The sequence below is a fragment of the Eptesicus fuscus genome, chromosome 10, assembly GCF_027574615.1.
Source record: "Eptesicus fuscus isolate TK198812 chromosome 10, DD_ASM_mEF_20220401, whole genome shotgun sequence".
Classification (NCBI taxonomy): Eukaryota; Metazoa; Chordata; class Mammalia; order Chiroptera; family Vespertilionidae; genus Eptesicus; species Eptesicus fuscus.
Genome location: NC_072482.1, coordinates 2,214,969 through 2,236,152, shown reverse-complemented (window position 1 = coordinate 2,236,152; position 21,184 = coordinate 2,214,969). Strand labels below are relative to the sequence as shown.

Genomic DNA, 21,184 nt, shown 5'->3' with positions numbered 1-21,184 from the left:
GGGAGGTGCACGGAGAGGGCGCCCGGGCCTCCGTCCGGTGTGCGGGGCGCGAGGCCCGCGGCACCAGGCACGCGGGGGCTGCGCGGCGGGGACGGGTGCTGGGAGGCCGCCGGGCTCCAGGCGCCGCCGTTGCGGCGGCGTCCCCAGCGTCCCGGGCCGGGCGGCCTGCGGGGGCGGCGGAGTTGCGAAAGTGAGTGAGTTTCCCAGGGTTTCGCCCGGAATGGGGTTCAGTGCAATCGGAGCCGGCGCTCAGCGCACTCCGGAGCCTTTATCTCCTTCCTGCCAGTGAACGCCGGCCAGGTCATCAGCCGCCCCTTCCTCTCCGGTTCCATCCTCCCCGCAGGCGCGTGTGCTCGTGTCTCCGCCCGTTTCTCCATACCTCAGGCTTTTACGGCTTCCCCGACTGTCCCCGTGGCCTTCTCCTTCCCCCCAGCTGTGGGCATTTCAGTCCACCAACTTTCCTGTGGTTCTGGACGATGTCCGTTCTGACCTCTAGTTGTATTTTTGTAATTGTTGTGCCCGGCTGCAGGTTAGGTGTTTATCCTATGGCGCCATCTTGGTTCCCTGGGTCCTCTCTTTTTGTTTCTTGATGAGGCTGGCTAAAGGTTCATCAATGTTGTTTATCCTTTCAAAGAACCAGATCTTGGTTTTATTGATTTTTTGTACTATTTTTTAAGTCTCTGTGTCATTTATTTCTGCTTTAATCTTTATTATTTCCTTCCTTCTACTTACTCTGGGCTTTTCTTGTTCTCTTTCTAATTCTTTAAGTTGTAAGCTTAAATCATTTATTATTAATTTTTCTTGTTTTTTGAGGTATGCCTGTAGTGCTATGAATTTCCCGCTCAAGACTGCTTTTTCTGTGTCCTAGAGACTTTGGGTTGTTGTATGTTCATTTTCATTTTATCCAGGAAGTGTTTTCTATCTTTCTTGATCACATTGGTAACTCATTTATTGTTTAATAAGATGTTATTCAGCATCCATGTGTTTAAATATTTTAGGGTGTTGATTTCTAATTTCATTCCATTATGATCTGAAAAGATGCTTGATATGATTTCAATCTTCTTGAACTTGTAGAGACTTATTTTGTGTCCTACGTGTGGTCTATCTTTGTGAATATAGGACTATCTTTGTGAATGACCCATGTGCACTTGAAAAGAATGTATATTCTGCAGCTTTGTGGTGAAGTGTCCTATAAATATCCATTAAAACCATGTGATACAGTGTGTTACTGTTTCCTTGTTAATTTTTTGTCTGGAAGATCTATCCAGTGAAGTCAAAGTCCATTACTATGACTGTATTGTTGTTGATCTCTCCCTTAAAGTCCTCTAAAAGTTTTTTTTATATATTTAGGTGTTCCTATATTGGGTGCATATATGTTTACCACGGTTATATTTTCTTGTTGGATTGATCCTTTTAGTATTATGTAGTGACCTTTGTTGTCTCTTGTGATGGCCTTCATTTTGAAGTCTATTTAGTCAGATATGACTATTGCTACCCCAGCTTTTCTTTTTTTTTTCCTTTTCCATTTCCATGGAAAATTTTTTCCATCCCTTCACTCTCACCCTGTGTGAGTCTTTTGTTCTGAGGTGGCTCTCACTCTCTCTCTCTCTTTTTAATATATATATATATATATATATATATATATATATATATATATTATTGATTTTTTACAGAGAGGAAGGGAGAGGGATAGAGAGTTAGAAACATTGATGAGAGAGAAACATCGATCAGCTGCCTCCTGCACTGGGTATGTGCCCGCAACCAAGGTACATACCCTTGACCGGAATCGAACCTGGGACCCTTGAGTCTGCAGGCTGACGCTCTATCCACTGAGCCAAACCGGTTAGGGCTGAGGTGGGTCTCTTGTAGACAGCATATAGGTGGGTCGTGTTTTTGTATCTATTCAGCTACCCTATGTCTTTTGATAGGAGCATTTAATATTTACATTTAAGGTTATTATTGATAAGTACTTATTTATTGCCATTTTGATTCTGTATGCCTAGGTTTCTCTCCCTATTTCTTCTCATTACAGCAGCCCCTTTAGCATTTCTTGTAGTGCTGGGTTGGTGGTGATGAACTTCTTTAGCTTTTTTTTTGTCTGGCAAGCTATTTCTCCATCTATTTTGAATGAAAGCCTTGCTCGATATATCTTGGCTTCAGATCCTTGGTTTCCATTACCTGAGTACTTCATACCATTTCCTTCTGTCCTGTAGAGTTTCTGATGAATTTTAGCCTTATGGGAGCTCCGTTGTAGGTAACAGTTTGCTTTTCTCTTGCTGGCTTTAAGATTCTCCCTTTGTCTTTAATTTTTGGCATTTTAATTATGATGTGTCTTGGCATGGGCCTGTTTGGGTTCTTCTTGCTTGGGTTCTCTGTGCCTCCTGAACTTTTTGACTTTTTCTTTCATCTGGTTAGGGATGTTTTCTGCCATTATTTCTTCATATATGTTCTCTATTTCTTGCTCCCTTTCTGCCTCTTCTGGCCTGGCTACTGTGTGAATATTGTTACATTTCATATTGTCCCACAGCTCCCTTAAGCTTTCCTCCTGTTTTTTAATTGTTTTTTCTTTTTGGTTCTCTGATTTTTTCAACCCTGTCTTCTAATTCACTGACTTGATCCTCAGCTTCCTCTAATCTGCTGTGTATTCCTTCTAATGTGTTCTTTATTTGTGCTATGTCATTCTTTATTTCCATTTTTATAGTTATTACTAGGGGCCTGGTGCATGGCTTCATGCACTGTTGGAGTCCTTAGGCCTGGCCTGCACGCTTTCGCAATCCAGGACCCCTCAGGTGATGCCCGATAGCCAGTTTCGGCCCAATCCCCACAGGCCCAATCCAGACAGGAGGGAACCCAATCCTGTGCATTGAGCATCTGTCCCCTGGTGGTCAGTGCACGTCATAGGGACCAGTCGACTGGTCGTTCAATTGTTCAGTCACTTAGGCTTTGATTTATATAAATACCTTTCCTCATGCTGTTGAGCATCTTTACCATCATTATTCTGAACTCTATATCAGATAAATTTCTCTTAAAAATATATTTTATTGATTTTTTACAGAGAGAAAGGGAGAGGGATAGAGAGCTAGAAACATCAATGAGAGAGAAACATCAATCAGCTGCCTCTTGCACACCTCCCACTGGGAATGTGCCTGCAACCAAGGTACATGCCCTTGACTAGAATTGAACCCGGGACCTTTCAGTCCGCAGGCTGACGCTCTATCCAGAGCCAAACCAGTCAGGGCCAGATAATTTATCTCCATTTCTTTTATCTCATCTTCTGGAGAATTCTCTTGTTCTTTTATTTGGGGGTTGTTTTTTTGTCTCCTCACTTTGGTTGCCCATTTGGGTTTGTGACTCTGTATTAGGTAGATCTGCTATGCCTCTCACTCTCTAGTGCAGGACAGTGTCAAAAGCTGTTTCTAATTAGATCTGGAAAAGACTCAAAGCCTCCAAAGACCATCTCTGTCTACAGACTGATAAGATTCCATCTTCAATTGCCTTCAGGCAATGGTCCACAGGTGTGGCAAGAGTTTTTTCAACAGGGTGGGGCAATTGCTTTTGCCAGGAGGCTAATGGCTATTCTCAATCTCTTAATGAGCCTCAGAAATTCCACAGTGTGGAGCAAGGTGTTTTCCAATAGGGTTGGTCAACTGTCAAAACCATCTGTATAGCAAATGTCTGCCTGAGAAAGATGACCTTGCAGCATGAGGGAATGATTCAGCATTGGAAACTGGGGTGTCTGCCTTCTGAGCTCTAACCACAGAGCCCCCGATCCTGACTTCTGCTCACACAGCTCCAGTCCACTCTGCCCTTCCTCTGCCAGAGCACAAGGTGAGTGGCTCTACATGCAATTTTGTGCATTGGCCCATTAAGTGGGTGCCTGAATCTTCCGCCTGCCTGTCCCTGGCAGACAGCAACCCTGCTGCTTTTCACAGCCAGATGTTATGTAGGCACCTTTCTCAGTTCTGGTGTTCTTTGCCTGGGGGTCCAGCTTGGGGATTAGACCCCAAAGTTCTCAGTGGCACCCCCCACAGCTGAGATATCTCTCCAGAACTTCAGTTATGTCTGAAGGAGCCCATCCAGCCCTTTCGTGCCTCCACCCTTCCTACTCGTCTCTATGTTGTCTCTACTTTCCATCCTTGGTTATCAGGATGCTTTCCAGCTATCCGTCAGTTGATTATTCAGGATGCTTTTTGTATTTTAGTTGTAATTTATTTTGGTCCTGGGAGTGTGTCTGTGTAGCTCTTCTTACTCCACTGTCATTTTTATTCTCCCTGTTCAGGCTTTAGAAAAATAACTAATTCTTTAGATGCCAGCAAAAATGTCTCACCCTCAAGGAATATTCTCTCATCCCTCATTTACTCTCATAGCACCTCATGCTTCTTTATAGCAATGTCATTGCTTATTCTCCTTGGCCAGACTTAAATTCCATAAGAACAGGACTATGTCTGGCTCATTCACCTATGTATCTATCCCCAGTTCTTAGCATGCTGCCTGGAACATAGCTTGATAAATATATACACACATGTACCAATAAGAGAACATTACAAAGCAATACCTTTTTAGTAGAGCATAGTTTCTTTTTATTGAAAGAAGCTGCTCTTTGAAGGGTCATTGGAGTGGCCCTCTCAATTAAGGCACACACTGCAAATTAGCAGCCTTTGTACAGGGATTATGGTCTAATAAAACATTTTGTGACTCATTCTAGACTTCATGCCTTTCCCAGAAGTCTCTGAAATAGAAAGAGGAAGAGGGAGGAAGAAAAAATAGATTAATTTTCAACAAGAGCCCAGGGATTCCAAGAATCAAGAGTATGTAGCCATAGAGGGAAGGAGGTGGCAGTGTACTAAGGTCACTCTGGCACAGAACCCAGGAATAAAACTTTAAAAAAAAAAAAAAAGGCTAGGTTAGTGAGTTTCAACACAAAACAGGAAGTGGACTGTTTGGACACACACCTGTGGATAATGATGAAAGTTTTCTCTCCTGGCTGTCCTGGCATGATCCTTGTAGAAGAGGCACAATGGTAGGGTGTTAAAAAGCAAGTAAATGAGCCAAGGTGAGGTATGGTGCAATTCTCCTTTCCTGAAGAGCTCTGGTGGCCCAACCTGTGCAGGTTGCTGGACAAGCAAGACTGAACCACAAAGGGACCTACATCTTCTATCAGGAGGAAGAGGCCCAGTTTTCCACTGATACATCCAGTGGAGCAGGTTATACTAGTTATATGTACAAAATATAGGACACACTAAAGGGGCACAGAGCAAGGGATGAAGGGAAAGGGGTGAGGTTATTGTAGAATCATGCTATTCAAAGTGTGATCCATGGCCCAGCTGGCGTGGCTCAATGGTTGAACATCCACCTATGAACCAGGAGGACACGGTCTGATTCCCCATCAGGGCACTTGCCCAGGTGATGGGCTTGATTCCCAGTGTGGGGCATGCAGGAGGCAGCTGATGAATGATTCTCATTGATATTTCTCTCTCTCTCCCTCTCCCTTTATCTCTGAATCGATAACAAATATATATATAAAAACAAATACAAAAACAAAGTGTGGTCCTTGGACTAGCAGCAGCAGCAGCTTGTTAGCAATGCAGAATGGCAGGCCCCATCCCAGGCTTCCTAAAGCAGAACCTGAAATTCAAGTTTCCCAGGTGCTTTATATGAACATCAACATTTGAAAAGCACTAAGATTTCTTGAGGAAGACAAGCTTGAAGGCCATTATGAATATGAGGGGAAAGGTAAGGGGAAGCCTCAAGGGAGTAGGGCCGGACGAGGAGAAAAGGGCCTGAGGATTTCTCTTGGAGCACCCTGGACAGAACGGGCCAAGGAGCAGAAGGTGGCCTCTGCCTGGCAGCCCCAAACAAAGGGATGAAATCAACAGCACAGGGTTTGAGGTCGCCAGAATAAAGGGCGCCTGGTCTGCCGCTGCTGGCATGCACCATCCCTTCTCTGCGCATTCGCCCCAATCTGCCATTGCGGGACTTCAGGCCGGCCACCGGCCTTGCCCAGTTGGGTTCGACTGGCCTAGTTCGGCTGCTAAGGCCTGGAGCTTCCCAGGAGCGGGGTGGGTCCGATTGCTGGCAGCCAATCGGGAGGCGGAAGAAGTCTGGTTGCCCGCCTTCTGGGCGCGACGTCACCGGCCTCGCCGCCTCGCGGGCTCCGGGGTTAGCTGTGGGTGTCCTTCCTCGGCCCCTGGCCCCGGGCCGCCTCTCCGCCCGCGGCGAGACTCGGAGGACGGCACTCCGTAAGCTCGTAGCGTCGGAAGCACAGGTGACCCGAGTGATCCGGCCAGCGCCACCCGGCTGGACGCTTCGGCTGCCCACGGACTTTTGGACTCGATGGGTGTCCGTAGTGGGGTGGCCACAGGACCGCAGGGAATTGTGGACTTTATAGTTCCGGATTAGCTCTGGGTGGAATCCAGGCTGGAGCCCCACAGGGATTTTTGGAGGAAACAAGAACTCTGAGGCCCAGGTGCCAGAAGGACAGGAAAGGAGTCTAAATAAGAATGTGCCATTAGCATTGTTTTGATTTTTTTTTCAGGTGCCGACCTGAACCTGGTCCATCCCTTTCCGACCCAAGCTGTTTACCCACGGGGGAAGGGCGCATTCAGCGAAATGGAGACGCTACCAATCAATCCAGTGGGAGAGAAAAACATCTCTGAACCGCAACAACAATGGGGAAGGAACCCCAAGAAGAGCCTTAATTCAACTACTCAAACTAGGCAGCAGCCCCAAGAGCCTGAAGTTCTTGAGCTGAGAGTGAGCCCAGCTCTAGCCAGCCAAATTCTAGAGATTCCTCAAGGGGCTGGGAAACTGGCTGCTGTGCTTGAAGACGCGGAGGAGTCTCATGGATCAGCTGGTGAGATGCCAGAGCCCCTCCGCGCTTCCGATCTCTGGGCCTGTCCGGATGGGAGCTTTGTCAAGAAGATCATAATCCGTGGCCATGGCTTGGACAAACCCAAGCTGGGCTCCCGCTGCCGCGTGCTGGCTTTTGGGTTTCCTTTTGGGTCAGGGCTGCCAGAGGGCTGGACAGAGCTAACTATGGGCTTAGGCTCATGGAGGGAGGGAACCTGGGGGGAACTCACAGAGAAATGTTTGGAGTCCATGTGTCAAGGTGAGGAGGCAGAGCTTCAGCTCCCTGGGCACTCGGGACCTCCTGTCAGGCTCACACTGGCTTCCTTCACTCAGGGCCAGGACTCCTGGGAGCTGGAGGCCAGCGAGAAGGAGGCCCTGGCTCGGCAAGAACGTGCGCGGGGAACAGAATTATTTCGAGCTGGGAACCCAGAAGGGGCTGCCCGATGCTATGGACGGGCTCTTCGGCTGCTGCTGACTTTACCTCCACCTGGCTCTCCAGAACGAACTGCCCTTCATGCCAACCTGGCTGCCTGTCAGTTGCTGCTGGGACAGCCCCATTTGGCAGCCCAGAGTTGTGACCGGGTGCTGGAGCGGGAGCCTGGACATTTAAAGGCCTTGTACCGAAGGGGGGTTGCTCAGGCTGCCCTTGGAAACGTGGAAAAAGCAACTGCTGACCTCAAGAAGGTGCTGGCAGTGGACCCAAAAAACCGGGCAGCCCAGGAGGAGCTGGGAAAGGTGATCTTTCAGGGGAAGAAACAAGATGCAGGACTGGCTCAGGGTCTCCGCAAGATGTTTGGCTGATTAAAGTGAACCCTTAAAAGAGACAGAAACCTGTGAATCGTGGTCTGTGCTGTGAGACTTGGGGGCGTGGGACCCTGAGGGAGGGTTTCCGCCCATTTCCCATTCCCAGCTTTTGCCTTCCTAAGGGAGGTAGCAGTGGTCTCAGTGCACCTCTTTCCCTCTCTTACCACTAAAAAGTTATGGCCACGTGTCCTATATTTTAGGGGGCTTACCCATTTCCGAAGAAGAGTAGAAGCTAAATTCTAAATTTAGTACTGGCTGCGGGAGCTGGCGGACCTTTAAACGCGGGGAACTACGTCTCCCAGGCGCTTTCGCGCTGGGTCCCCGTCCGCGCATGCGCAAGTGCTAGTGCGCGGGCGGCACCTCCTGCCGAGCTCCCATTGGCCCGGCCCGTGGGGCCGCCTCCTCACGGAGGCCTGCGCTCAGCACGCAGGTGTCTTACTGGTCGGAATAGCTTCCGGGACGGCCCCCTTTTTTGAAGCGTCAACTCATTAGTTGCTGAGGAGAGAGGCGGGCCTCGGAACCGGCTCGTGGTTGGGGGGCGGGGGAAAGATGGCGGAGCTAATGCTCCTCAGCGAGATTGCGGACCCGACGCGGTTTTTCACCGACAACTTGCTGGGCCCGGAGGACTGGGGTGCGTGGAGGGCGGCCTGGGGGCGGGAGAGGGCTGCGGCAGGCGGTACCCCTGCGCACGCCGCGAGGAAGCGAGCCCCAAGGGGGAAGGCCGGGCCAACACGGAACCCACCTTCCGAAGGAGGGCGGAGCAGGGGTCCGGTGGTGCTTCGGGGCGCGGGAGCTGGGGAGACCTCTGCTCGCCGCAGGAGCGTCGAGTTGTTCCGGGGTCGGGGAGGAGGCGCTGCAGCCCGGCGGCATCGCCTTTGTGGTGGGCGGGCGGTGGGTCTGGCCGGCGGGCCCAATGAGGCTGGACGCGGGCTGTGCGCCGGCTGCCTCCGCCCCGCCCCGCCCGCGCCCACGCCGCGCCTCTTGCAGACTGCACGCTGTACGCCGGCCTGGACCAGGTGGCCGAGGAGCAGGCGCAGCTCTTCCGCTGCCCCGAGCAGGATGTCCCGGTATTGCTCCCAGCTCCCTGTCCCCCCCTGGGCGGGTGGCAGTGGCCCCAGAGCCCGGACTCCGCCCCAGCCGTTCTTTCTCACTGCCCCGCCCCCTAATACCCTCCCTCATTCAGTTCGGCAGCAGCATGCTGGATGTGGGGATGGACGTCAGCCCCCCCGAGCCTCCATGGGACCCCCTGCCTCTCTTTCCAGGTAAGAGATCATTTGTGATTCCGCATCCTTCCAGCATCCCTTATCTTCCCCATTGCCGCAAGCCCCCGTGTCCTCACACCTGACACCTTAGCTGCGTTCCTCCCGCCTTGCCCCAGTGAAGAGCCCTCACCCACGTGTCCGTGGACGTTTTTGGGACTCTTCTCAGGCTCTGCGTCCTGGTTGTTTTCTAACCCCTTTCCTTAGATCTTCAGGTGAAGTCTGAGCCGTCTTCTCCCTGCTCTTCCTCCTCTCTCAGCTCCGAATCGTCGGGTCTTTCCACAGAGCCCTCCCGCCAGGTGAGAAGGCCCTCCCACTGGGACTGGCGGGGGGGGGGGGAGGACTCTGCTCCAGTCCCGGCTCCCTAGGTGCTGAGGGCGGAAGTGTGTGGGTGGGGAGCTTCTTTCCCGCCCTGTCATTTCTTTGACATCCTTATTTGCTACATCTCCGTTTGGGTTTCCAGAAGTGAAAGGGGAACCTATTTAATGTATAGAGGTACCTGGCAGCGGTGCGGGGGCTGAGGCTCCTGGAGCTTCCTGCCCAGGTTCCCACTCGAAGGCGGTGTTTGAAATCATGAGATGTCATCAACCTCCCAGGAATAAAGAGGAGAACCCGGGCCAGAGGCAGCTTAGGGAGCTGCTGTGCCATTCAAACCGAATGTCAGATCATTGGTGTTTGTCAGCTGTAAAGCTTTTGCTCTGCTCTTACTCTCAACACCCCCCCTTGTTTGTTTTCTTCTTTCTGCGCGCACCCCCCCCCCCCCACCTTTGCTTTCACTCAGGCCCCTGGTGTAGGGGAGGTGCTGGTTGTGAAGATCGAGTCCTTGGCGCCACCACTCTGCCTCCTGGGAGAGGATCCATCATCCCCGATTGAAACTGTCCAGATCAATGTGGGCCCCACCTCTGATGATCCCTCAGGTAATGACAGCCCCCCCACCCCCCAGGCTTTACCAGGTAGGACGGGTATGTGTGGTGGGGGACAGGACAAGGAGGAGAAGGTGGGGGGAAGTGACAGATAATCGGGAGAAAGGCCGGGAGGGGCAGGGAGAGTTTTAGGAAACATAGCAAGGACAGCACTGAGAGATGGGTGTGATTTCCTTTCTGTTTCTTGTTCCTAGTATCCTGCTCTGTGATTTAACTTCCTGTTGCTTTGCATGTTTTAAAGACTTTGGACAGCTAATGGCATAATTATATTACTTTTTCACTCTAACGTTTTATTATAAAAAAACCTTAAACATACAGAAAAGTTGGAATATAGACCCAACTCCTAGATCCTATAACCAACATTTGTGCTGTTTTTAAGTGTTACCAAGTTTAGGTACCCTTTTGTGTTTATTCAGTAAACATTCATTGAGCACCTACTCCGTACCAGATACTGGACGGGGTGCTGGGTAGGCAAAGATGGAAAAGCCACGTCAACACCCTGACAGGAGAACCCTGTGGAGTGGAGGGGCAGTCCACACAGGTGTGGTCGCTGTGGGACACTCGCAGGGAGTGCCTGGCCCTGCACCGGCGGCTGCCTCAGGGCGGCGCTGCAGAGGAAGGCTTTCCCGGAGGAAGGCTTTCCCGGCTGAGTTTGAAGGACGCATGGAAGTTAGCCAGAAGGAGGCTAGGGGACTGGCACGACGTCCTCAGAGTGCACATGAGCAGGGAGTGGGGATGGCAGGGCCAGGTGGGAACCCTGCTGAGGGACTCGGTTCTTACCCCGTGGGCAGTTGGGACCCTCTGAGGAATTAAGCAGGAGAGCAGTGTGACTGGGAAGGCAGCTCTGGTGGAGAGGGTGGGCTGCAGAGGCAGGTCTAGAGGCAGGAGAACCAAGAAGGAGGCTCACGCAGTTAAGTAAGGTATTGGATGCCGAGAGGAAAGCAACAGGAATCCAGTAGGATGGATGAGCTGCAGTGACTCCTGGGCAGAGCAGGAGTCGAAGAGGAAGCTGGGCTTCTGGCTGGGGCAGCGGTCCAGCGGGTGATGGTGCTGTCCCCTGGGAGCGTGTGAGAGCAGGAGCCTGCTCAGGGGGCACGAGGAACCCAGGGTTGGCCAGGCTGATGGTTCATTTCAGAGTGCCTCGTATCCAGCACATTATTAAAAGTTACAAAGAGGACAAAGTAAAGGTCGAAAAGCCTCGAACAGCAAAAATAGTGTTGATGACTTTACAAACAGGAATGTTACTGGAGTCAGAGTCTCCCCGTGAGTGGTGTGGACCAGAGGTGGAGGCAGACTGGTGACCTTGGGGCTGCATCTGGCCCTCGGAAGGGTTTTAGTCCACCTACGGGGGCAGTCAGCAGGTCTTACAGATTTAACAGGCCGCGAAGGCGCAGAGGTGACTGCGGCTTAGTGATGTGTCTGGGAGGCTGCCAGACGTAGGGCGGGAATTTGTGCGGAAGGACAAGCAGTGAATTTGGGTAAATGGTGGGGCATGAGAATGGAAGTGACGAGCAAGGAGCTTGGGAGTCAGGGTTGGCACGGGGAGCCGGCATGGGCAGAGATCCGGGCTTGGCGGTGGTCAGCATGGAGATGTGTGATAGCATTAGGCCAGGGAGAGAGGAAAGTCCAGGCAGACTGGAGAGTGGCCCGTAGGAATGCTGCCTCTCGCTGCTTGGACCTCTGCATGGGTGGACCGGGCCTGAGGCAGACAGGGAAAGCGGGAGTTCAAGGATGGCCTTGAGGAAAACCGCAGAGGGGAGGCAGTGCTGGGTGCAGTTGGGAGGAGCGCATGCAACCTCAGCCCCAGGGCACCTGCACCTCGATTGCCTAGGGCAGTGGTCGGCAAACTCATTAGTCAGCAGAGCCAAATATCAACAGCCCAACGATTGAAATTTCTTTTGAGAGCCACATTTTTTAAAGTTAAATTCTTCTAATGCCACTTCTTCAAAATAGACTCGCCCAGGCCGTGGTATTTTGTGGAAGAGCCACACTCAAGGGGCCAAAGAGCCGAATGTGGCTCGTGAGCCGCGTTTGCCGACCACGGGCCTAGGGCCAGAGCAGCTTTATCTGTGGGTACCAGGAGAAATGACCCTGTCCCCAGTCCCCATCTTAACTTTCTCCTCCTTCAGTGTTTATCTGATATCCAGCTCTTTGCCTCCTCCTGCCACCCACAGGGGTCCAGACGAAGATAGAACCTGTCTCTCCTTCCTCCATCAACTCGGAGGCTTCCTTGCTCTCCACAGAGTCCCCCAACCAGGTGAGCATCAACGTGCCGCCCCTCCAGGCACCGCAGCGAGTTCCTTCTTGTTCTCCGAGGAAGGAGAGCTTTTCTTCTTCAGCTCCCTCTCCTTGACACTCCTGACTCACATTTTCTGGAATGCCCCATAGGCTTTTATAGGAAAGGAGGCACTGGAAGTGAAGACAGAGTCCCCAGCCCCTCAAGGATGCCTCCTACGGGATGTCCCTGGCCCGCCACTTGGAGCTGTCCAGATCAGCATGGGCCCACCCCCCGAGGGCTCCTCAGGTAATGGGGCCTCCTGACCAGGGGTCCTCAAACTTTTTAAACAGGGGCCAGTTCACTGTCCCTCAGACCATTGAAGGGCCGGACTAGAGTTTAAAAAAACTATGAACAAATTCCTATGCACACTGCACATACCTTATTTTGAAGTAAAAAAACAAAACGGCAAAAACACCCGCATGTGGCCCGCGGGCCGTAGTTTGAGGACGCCTGCTCCTGACACTGGGGTCCCTGGCAAAAGGCCTGCAGTCCTGACATTCCTTCATTCCTTTCACCCTCCTTCAGGCAAAGCCCTGCCTGCCCGGAAGCCACCACTGCAGCCGAAACCTGTGGTGATAACCACGGTCCCAGTGCCGCCCAGCGCTGTGCCTCCCAGCACCGCCGTCCTCCTGCAGCCCCTGGCCCAGCCCCCCCCAGGTACTGCGTCTGCTGACCCGAGGGAGCCACAGCCACTGAGCCCTTGGGTGCTCAGGTGTGGGCACAGTCCCCGCCTGACTCAGCTCTGACCGCTTCTCCTGCTCACTTGCCCCAGTGTCCCCAGTTGTCCTTATCCAAGGTGCCATTCGAGTCCAGCCCGAGGGGCCAGCCGCCCCTGCTCCGCGGCCTGAGAGGAAGAGCATTGTTCCAGCTCCTGTGCCGGGGAACGCCTGCCCACCTGAAGTGGACGTGAGTACTGGGGAGCGGGGCGGGGCTGCTAGTGGGAACGGAAGAGGAAGGTCTGTCGCGGGAGAGAACTGTGGAATGAGGGGACAGCAGAAAGTGAGGGAGCAGACCCTTAAGATGATCCTGAAGGTCAGAGTGCACTCCTGCTTATATATGAGTATCAACTCTATGTAGTTATAGGGCCCTTAGGTTTTTTATCAGACTGCAGGTGGAGAAGTGGGGGTGTCTCAGTAATCCAAAGGCAGGGGTCATTCTGCTACGGCTGTGGCAGTAGTTGGAAGAGGCAGGCCCTTCCTCCTGGGGAGCCCAGTTAGCAAGGTTAACTTGGGGCCCTAAGAAGGAGACTTGTGAGGAGAACCAGCCGCCAAGGAGAGGGACCGAGCTTCCACGAGGACCGGGTGGAGGACGCTTCCTAAGTCTAACTCTCTCCGCTCTGAGGAGCAGGAGCCGGGAGTGTTTTATAGAGAGGGGAGCCCCTCCCCTCTCTGGTGCTGCAAGTCAGGTCAGGAGGGCAGCCCCTGGATTGGGGGCCAGGGCTCCCCTCCCCTCCCCTCTTTCATTTTCTGCGGACCCTCTGGGTGCCTAGGCAAAGCTGCTGAAGCGGCAGCAGCGAATGATCAAGAACCGGGAATCGGCTTGCCAGTCCCGGAGGAAGAAGAAGGAGTACCTGCAGGGGCTGGAGGCGCGGCTGCAGGCCGTGCTGGCGGACAACCAGCAGCTGCGCCGGGAGAACGCTGCCCTCCGGCGGCGGCTGGAGGCCCTGTGGGCTGAGGTGAGACTTCTGTCCTTGGGGAATGAAATACAGGCTCCTGGGGAGGACTCACCCACCCTCTGTCTCCTCTGCGCTTCAGAACAGCGAGCTCAAGTTAGGGTCTGGGAACAGGAAGGTGGTCTGCATCGTGGTCTTCCTTCTCTTCATTGCCTTCAACTTCGGGCCTGTCAGGTGAGGCCCTCCTTGCCCCCCAGAACCTTTGAGTGGAGCTCCCCCTCGGCCACCTGGTTGCTGCTGTGGCGCCCTCGCCCCCATCACCCCACTCACACAGACAGCTGTGGTGTCCGGGTGCAGCATGTGCCCAGCTCCCCCTTCTTGCTCGTCATTCATCCGACGAACGGCAGTGCCGGGGCAGGTGGTGCTGGCAGCGGGGATGAAAACAGACGCAGGTGTTTCCCGAGATCTGGGCTCTAGGTTAGGCCGCCCTTTTCTCTCGTTTCCTGGCCCCGTGACGTAGGGACTGTTCTCATTCCATGTCACTGGTGAAGGGCGTCAGTCATGTGTCACAGCCCTTGCCCTCACCTGCCCTCAGTAAGCTGGGCTTCTCCCTGCGCCCTGCCTTCCCGCCCACAGCATCAGTGAGCCTCCTCCGGCTCCCGTCTCTCCTCGGATGAGCATGAGCGGAGAGGAGCCTCGGCCCCGGAGACACCTGCTGGAGTTCTCAGCGCAGCTGCCCGTCCGTGGAGTCCAGTCCCTCCAGGACCCCTCCCAGGGCCCCCAGGAGCCCCAGCCCAGCCTCGAGGGCCGGCCGAGTTTCAGGTGAGAGGGCCCTCTCTCTCTCAGGGGTGCTGTGTGTCTCCTTCCCCCGGTTCACCTTTGTTTTTTGAGGGAAGCCACAGTTGCTCCGCCATCAGGGCCTTCAGTGGTGGCGGGCTGGGCAGCTGCGACCACTGCCTCCTCCCTGCCGCGCTCCAGGAACCTGACGGCGCTCCCCGGGGGCTCCGGGGAGCTGCTGCTGCCAGACCTGGACCAGCTCTTCCTCTCCTCGGATTGCCGGCACTTCAACCGAACCGAGTCCCTCAGGTGCGGGGGGCCCAGGGCTGGGGCGCCTCCCCTGCCGATCGTGCAGCGTGTGTTCTGGAGCCCTGACTCTCCTTCCTGCTCCGCTTCCCAGGCTTGCTGACGAGCTGAGCGGCTGGGTGCAGCGCCACCAGAGAGGCCGGCGGAAGGCGCCCCGCAGGGCCCAGGAGAGACAGGTGGGCAGGGCTGCGTGTCCGGGTTCTGAGGGGCATGTCCTTGTGGAGGTTTGAGGGAGTGCTGAGGAGGTGGCAGGGTGGTGTGAGCTGGTACCAGCTTCCGGGGCGTCTCTCTCTCCCTGCTCCCTTCACCCTCTTCAAATCCTTAGACACTTCTCCTTCCAGAAGTCTCAGCGACGGAAGAAGTTGCCTCCAGTTAAGGCAGTCCCCACTCAGCCCCCCGGACCCCCAGGAAGGTGAGTCTGGGGGATGTGCTTCCTTATGAAGTGGGGTTCCATTCTGAAGAGCTATACCCCCAAGAGCTGGCCTGCACTGCCACCAGTGGCCTTTCGCCTCCCTCAGCTACTGGGGTCTCCTGTCTTTTTTCTCTCATCTTCTCCCCGCTTCCCCCAGTGCCTCCCACATCCTGTTTCCCACCTGCCTAGGGATTCTGCGGGCCAGCTGCAGCTGTATCGCCACCCAGACCGTTCACAGCCGGAGTTCCTGGATGCAATTGACCGACGGGAAGACACATTTTATGTCGTCTCCTTCCGGCGGGTGAGCGCCTCCTTCCGGCCCATCCCCATCCCCCTGGGGTCCCAGCAGTGTGTGTTCAGGTCCAGGCTGGGGAGCAGCACCTCCACCCTCGGGCCTGCCCCCTGTTTCCCAGGACCACCTGCTGCTCCCCGCCATCAGCCACAACAAGACCTCTCGGCCCAAGATGTCCCTGGTGATGCCCGCCATGGCCCCCAATGGTAAGCCCTTCCCGTTGTGGGGAGGGTCCTGGGATTGAGGGGGGGACATTCTGATAGGGATAGCCAGCATGAGGAGCTGCGGGGGGGGGGGGGGGTCAGAGGGGAGTGGGGCGATCCGGAGAGATGCTAGGTCCTGGGTGAGAAGAAGCGGAATGGGTGCAGAGCTGGACAAGATGCAGGAGACTGAAGGGAGGGAGACGGGGCGTGGGTAGGTGCCGGGCAGAAGGGGTGGCTGGGAACCTGCTGGCCTCTCACCTCCGTTTTCTCTCGATGCCTTCCCTCTATGACCTCACACTCACAACGGCCTTCTTTTCCTCCCCCCACCCCCCCCCGCACTGACTCGTCAACTCCCGCGCTGGACCCGCCTGGCCACCGATCCCTCTCCTCCCTGGCCACTGCTGCTGTCCCCACCCTCCTGTTCGCCTCCCCCTTCTCTTCCGGACGCCCTTCTCACAGAGACCCTGTCGGGGCGGGGCGCCCCTGGGGACTATGAGGAGATGATGCAGATCGAGTGTGAGGTCATGGACACCAGGGTGATTCACATCAAGACCTCCACGGTGCCCCCCTCGCTCCGAAAACAGCCTTCCACCCCAGGCAACGCCACAGGTGGCCCCTTGCCAGCTTCTGCAGCCGGCCAGGCCACCCATCGGCCCCTCTACCTCAATCACCCCTGACCTCTGCCTCTCACACTGACTTAGGACTGGGGGGCGGGGGAGGAGTCACCACGTGGGACCGTTTCTTATTTTCCTGATCCCTGGGCTTGGGCAGTTGGTAACGGAAGGACAGGGTGTGGGGTTAAGCACTTATTTGGATGTGAGGGGCTCACCTCTCCTCACCCCTTTTTGCAATATAGGGCTCCTCTCATTTCCCTAAGCCCGCAGCCCCTGCTTCTCTCTCGAGGGGGCTGAGCGAGGGTGAGGCTTGGAGTGGGTGGGCTCTTGACTCTTTCACTCCTTTTGGGGGAAGAGGTGGGACTGTAGTTCGAGGGCGGGACAGAGGCCATTTTTACATTAGGAGCTTGTTTCTGGGTATAAAGGAAGGGTGGTGAGGAAGATCAGATTTATGTATGTGTGTGCATCTTTTTTTAATTATTATTATTATTATTAAATAAACAACTTGGAGGGAGTTAAAGGAATTGTGGCTGCTTTCCTGGCTCGTGACAAGTGTTTGGGGGAAAGGCTCCTCCAGGCCAGGGTACCCAAGTCAAGCGCTGGCGACAGCTGGCTCTGAGTGGGCCTGGTGGGTCACAGGCCTCGTGTCACCCCCTTGCCCTGCGACAGGCAGGTCTGTCTGTGGGCGGGGGGGTGGGGGGGTGGGGGGGTGGGAGGGATGCCCTGTGGTGTCACAGCCCAGAGGACACAGATCCTGGAATGTGTCTGAGTAAACAGGAAGGACAGGGCCCCACGCCCTTTGGGGTGAGCGCCTCCCTGGGTCCCCTGCATTCTAGCAGGTTCCCCTCCCTCCCCTCACTTTCCAGGACAAACAACTGAGCTGGGCCCAGGGCTGTGCCCAGAAAGGAGGCCCCAGGGAGAAGGGCTGGGCCGGAGGAGGGAGGGCATGTTGAGGAGCATGGTCTTGGCCCTGAGCTGGAGGAGCCTGAGACATGAGGGGCCAGTTGACAGAAAAGGACCAGGGGTGGGGGTGCAGAAAAGGCTGTGCTTTCTAATAGGAGGGAGGGGAGCAGGGCAAAGGGTGAGGGGCGAGGCTCACCCAAATTGTGGGGATCCCCGTCAGCGGCTCCTTCCACCGTGCCTCTGCCGCCTGCAGGAGTGCCCTGGGTCAGCAGGAGGGTGTGGGCTGGGCCTGGGCTCCACGCCCAGATGACTGGACAGGGGCCTCCTGGGCCACAAGCCCAGGCCTGAAGGGGGAGGAAGAACCTCACGTGTCCAGCCAGCAGCCCCCCCATTACTGTGTTTGGGGAGAAAACAGAGTAACTGTGGCAACCTGGAACTAGGCTCTCCCCCTCGAGGGCAGCCCTGCTCCTCAGCCAGCACTTCCTGCCCCGGGGCCCCTCGAGCCTGTGCAGCCTGATCCAGGCGGCGGCACAAGGGCCACCTGAGCTGGCTTTTCTCAGCGATGTCCTGCTGTGGCACGCTAAGCGTGGTCTCCTCATCTGCTAAGTAGGATGCCTGTGCCCACTTCTCAGGGTTGGTGTGTGGGGGCGAGATGCCGTGCACGGGGTCTGGTCCGTAGTGGACACCTTTCCCTCCTCCCTGCCCCTTGTCCGTTTGCATTGTCCTCTGCTCTGGTCCGCTGTTATCCTGACGGGCTCGGGGCGGCACGCAGCTCCTGGCTGAGTGGCCAGGGCCAGCTGCACCTTGGCTGGGAGAGTGGTGGTAGGAAGGGTGCAGAGGGCATGCTCGGGTCCAAGTGGATCTGCAGCCACAGCCCCCGCGAGGCCCCTGGCCCGTCACTGCGCACCCCGTGGGCCCTGTCCCAGGCCCGCTTTGTCTTTGGTCAGCTGCTTTCCTTCCTCGGGATCCTGCCTGGTTCTTACACCGCAGCCCCAGCGTCTCTCCACTCTCTCTAGGTTTCCGTCTTGCCTTTGCCCTCCGCCTGCCAGGAGCCATCACCTTTGGACCCATTATTCTTGGTTCATCTTGTTTCTGGCTTCTTTGGTGTTTCCCTTCCTCCCCTCTGCTTCACTCTTTCCCTTTCCTTCTTGTTCTTCCTCTTCTCACTCCTCCTGCTGCTGAACCTGTGCTGCCTCCGCCTTTCACGCCATCCTGCCTGTCCCATCTCCCTTCCCACTGCTTGTCCACATTCCCGTCACTCTCCATGACTTCCTCTTCTCCCCGCTCAGCCCTCCTCCCCTTCATGTCCCACTCCAGCTGCTGTGTTCTCCCCAGCTGTGGGGCCAGGACTGGAGAGCCTAATGTTTGCCTCATCGTTCTGCTATGGCCCTGGATACAGCACATCTGGATTCCGGGGCCCAGATGTGTGGTTGCCACAGCGACCTCAGTCCCTCTGGTAAATACAGGCGCCCACCCGCCCGAGAGCAGAGAACAAAACAACTGTGTGACTTTCTTTTGTCACGAGATAGAAATGTCCTCCCTCCTCCCTTCTCTCCACACCCTTGTCTCCAGGCAAAGGAAGTTCTGAGGGCCCAAACTCTCTTCCTGTGGCTCCCCTACCCCCAGCCTCTTAGTTCTCTCCATCTTCACCTCAGACTCGTCTCTTCTCTCCATGTTCCCCTTCCTCTCCACCTCCCAGCCCCACTTCTCACTGATGAAATGTTGACCCGTCTTGGCAATTTCTTCTGAGTCTACGAAACACTGATGCAGAAAGAAGGTTCAGAAAGCCAGATCCACATCCTCCTCAGAGGAGTCCTTCCGGGCCCTTCCCTTGTGTCTGCCTGTCCTCATCTTCCCAGGGCTCCTCTGGGGCGGGAGGGCACATTTGGGACCAGAGAGCCTGCACTGAGGCCACCTCACTCCCACCCGGGAGACCCTTGGCCAGGTCACTGTCGGCTCCGAGCCTCCGTTCACAGCGGCCCCGCCGTGGGAAAGCGCTTTGTGCTGGGAAGCTCGGTCCGAACGCCTCCCCCTCTCGGGACCTGCTTGGACCACAGCCCTGCTCCCTCCTTCCCCTTCAGGTCCTTGCCCTGAATTGCCCCGACTCTTCCTGGCCTCCCTGCCTTCTCTCTCCCTGGCCTCCCTTTCTGTCTTTTATCCCCTGTCCTTGACCAGGACAAGGACCGGGAGGTTCATTCGAGGGTGGGGGCCCGGAGCTGAAGACGACTGAGGGTTCAGAGCGCAGCAGAGCGTGCAGGCAGTTCTCCACAGCACCCCTTTCTGCCTGTCACCGGGCACCTTGGTGACTCGGCCTGGGGTTCCCTGCCACACCCCTCTTCCCTGCGGGTCCCTTCACGGTCCCGGTGACAGGCACTGCCCTGGCGAGAGGCCTGGTGCTTTTCTGAGATGCCAGCGGCCTGGCGCGGGGCTGTCACCAGGCTCCCGTGGGCTTCAACCCGGGCATCGAGCGAGCCTCAGACGGCGATTGTCTCAACCTGGAGAGGCCTCGTGGGCCTTCTCAGCCCCGAGGTGTGCAGAGCCCCTGGCCTGGACTTCAGCCACCGCCACGCTCCAGCTCCGGCTGCTCCCAGGCCAGCTCTACATATGGCAGCCATACTGCCTACATAGGAAATCCTAAGGCAGGGGACCCCCAAAACGGATATGACCATGGGACGCCAGTGCTGAAACCTGGGGTGTCAGCCCTCCCCACGCCGTGTGTCTCAGACCCCCACCCAGAGATCTTGGGAAGCTGTGGGGGCTTCGGGCCAAGGCAGCGGAAGGAAGCTGCACCCGGCTTCATCCCAGATTCTGACTTCATCTTCCCCATCAAAGCCAGGAAAACACACACACCCAGACACGGGGACACCCACGCGAGAGCCATGCGAGCCTGTCCCGGCCCCAGGGAGCGCATGGGCACCTGGCCCAGCTTCGTGCCGCCCGCGTGCCCTGACCAGGACACCTGTGCCCCAGCCCAAGCGGCAGTCGGGCACAGACCGGCTCCTGCGCTCCCTTTCGCAGGTGGCTGGCCGGCCAGCTCGGTGAGGGGTAGCAGGGCAGCAAGAACTGTCCTCTGTGAAACGGGTGGGGCCTCGCTCAGCCCCTCCAGGGCAGCCGCACATGGGAGCCGAGGCCAGAGAAGCAGCCAGCAGCCCAGGCGGGGGTGTGATGCCCACCTCCAGCCCCCACTCCCGCCCTGCACTGCCCCCCGCAGCTTCACCCAGACCTGTCTCTGGCTCTGCAGCTAAACGGCCACCTAACTTCCAGGCTTCCCTCCCTGTCCCCCCACACCCCTACTGCCTTCCAGGCTTTTATGTCCTGGTGTTCAGCCTGTGCCCAAGCCTCCGCTGCCTTTTCTGGAGGAATTTGCTGGGGTGGGAGCGTGGAAGGGGCAGTGATTGGAGCTGGAAGAGCAGTGCTCTGAGCCGAGCAGGCCGGGGGCAGGGGGGGACACGGCGTCCCGAGGAGGCCTCACGCTGGGAAGGATCTGGGCTTAGAAGGAGGTTTCCTGCCCCACACCCCAGGCGAGAATTGGTGGGGGACCTTGGAGCTGGCACCCCAGGCGGAGCAGTGGCAGCTGGGAAGGGAGGCGTAGGGAAAGGGTGGCGGTGGGGAAGGGTGTCGGTAGCGGAGAGAGCAGGAGCAACAGGTGGAGAAATAGTGGGGCGGGAAGATGTCAGGCTGGGGGGGAGGCTAGGGGTGGGGTGGGGAAAGGACACGGGAGGGACCAGGGTGGAGGGCAGGATGAGGTTACAGTGGGACTCAGTCCTCCCAGCCGGAGAGGGGTCAGGGGAGAGTGGGGAGAGGAGGGGCGTGTGGTGACGGAGGGCCGGGCGGGGTGGGAGGGGCGGCAGGCCGGCCCTATCTCCGCTCCCTCCCTGCCCTCCCGGTCCTCCCCTCTCCTCCCCTGCCCCGCAGCCTCCCTCCGCCTCACTGCGCCGGCTGCCGAGACCGG

At 56.1% G+C, this 21,184-nt stretch overlaps 2 protein-coding genes and 1 long non-coding RNA gene across 7 annotated transcripts; 2 read left to right on the top strand and 1 right to left on the bottom strand.

Annotated features, from left to right (window-relative positions):
- Positions 1-4,562: 4,562 nt before the first annotated feature.
- Positions 4,563-7,965, bottom strand: LOC114228288 (uncharacterized). 2 transcript variants are annotated; one of them, XR_008557364.1, is made up of 3 exons: positions 7,863-7,965; positions 4,953-5,154; positions 4,563-4,729 (listed from the first exon to the last, which is right to left on the bottom strand). It is a non-coding gene; the product is annotated as an uncharacterized LOC114228288 (long non-coding RNA). The 2 variants fall into 2 exon arrangements; XR_008557365.1 differs by lacking the exon at positions 7,863-7,965 and adding an exon at positions 7,080-7,131.
- On the top strand, positions 5,723-7,704 carry FKBPL (FKBP prolyl isomerase like). Of its 4 annotated transcripts, none has more exons than XM_054722641.1 (2): positions 5,723-5,733; positions 6,536-7,704. In XM_054722641.1, exon 2 carries the CDS (start codon positions 6,610-6,612, stop codon positions 7,648-7,650), a length of 1,041 nt encoding a protein of 346 aa, XP_054578616.1. In that variant the 5' UTR covers positions 5,723-5,733; positions 6,536-6,609; the 3' UTR covers positions 7,651-7,704. The 4 variants fall into 4 exon arrangements, with proteins under 4 accessions (XP_054578616.1, XP_054578615.1, XP_054578614.1 ...); XM_054722640.1 differs by lacking the exon at positions 5,723-5,733 and adding an exon at positions 6,131-6,239; XM_054722639.1 differs by lacking the exon at positions 5,723-5,733 and adding an exon at positions 6,131-6,265.
- A 225-nt stretch (positions 7,966-8,190) lies between the features above and the next one.
- On the top strand, positions 8,191-16,843 carry ATF6B (activating transcription factor 6 beta). The gene is made up of 18 exons (XM_008157328.3): positions 8,191-8,284; positions 8,641-8,720; positions 8,837-8,915; positions 9,120-9,211; positions 9,694-9,829; positions 12,010-12,092; positions 12,224-12,359; positions 12,639-12,770; positions 12,886-13,019; positions 13,603-13,788; positions 13,868-13,959; positions 14,362-14,547; positions 14,704-14,811; positions 14,903-14,984; positions 15,150-15,220; positions 15,410-15,521; positions 15,634-15,718; positions 16,175-16,843. The coding sequence occupies exons 1-18, from the start codon at positions 8,203-8,205 to the stop codon at positions 16,390-16,392; spliced, it is 2,094 nt and encodes a 697-aa protein (XP_008155550.1). The 5' UTR covers positions 8,191-8,202; the 3' UTR covers positions 16,393-16,843.
- The last annotated feature ends 4,341 nt before the right edge of the window (positions 16,844-21,184 follow it).

Bases quoted from the DNA above. Each gene is read 5' to 3' on its own strand.
- FKBPL (XM_054722641.1), top strand. From the start codon at position 6,610: ATGGAGACGCTACCAATCAATCCAGTGGGAGAGAAAAACATCTCTGAA.
- ATF6B (XM_008157328.3), top strand. From the start codon at position 8,203: ATGGCGGAGCTAATGCTCCTCAGCGAGATTGCGGACCCGACGCGGTTT. The intron at 8,285-8,640 runs GTGCGTGGAGGG...CGCCTCTTGCAG, and splicing joins GCTGGGCCCGGAGGACTGGG to ACTGCACGCTGTACGCCGGC. The intron at 14,548-14,703 runs GTGAGAGGGCCC...GCCGCGCTCCAG, and splicing joins GAGGGCCGGCCGAGTTTCAG to GAACCTGACGGCGCTCCCCG.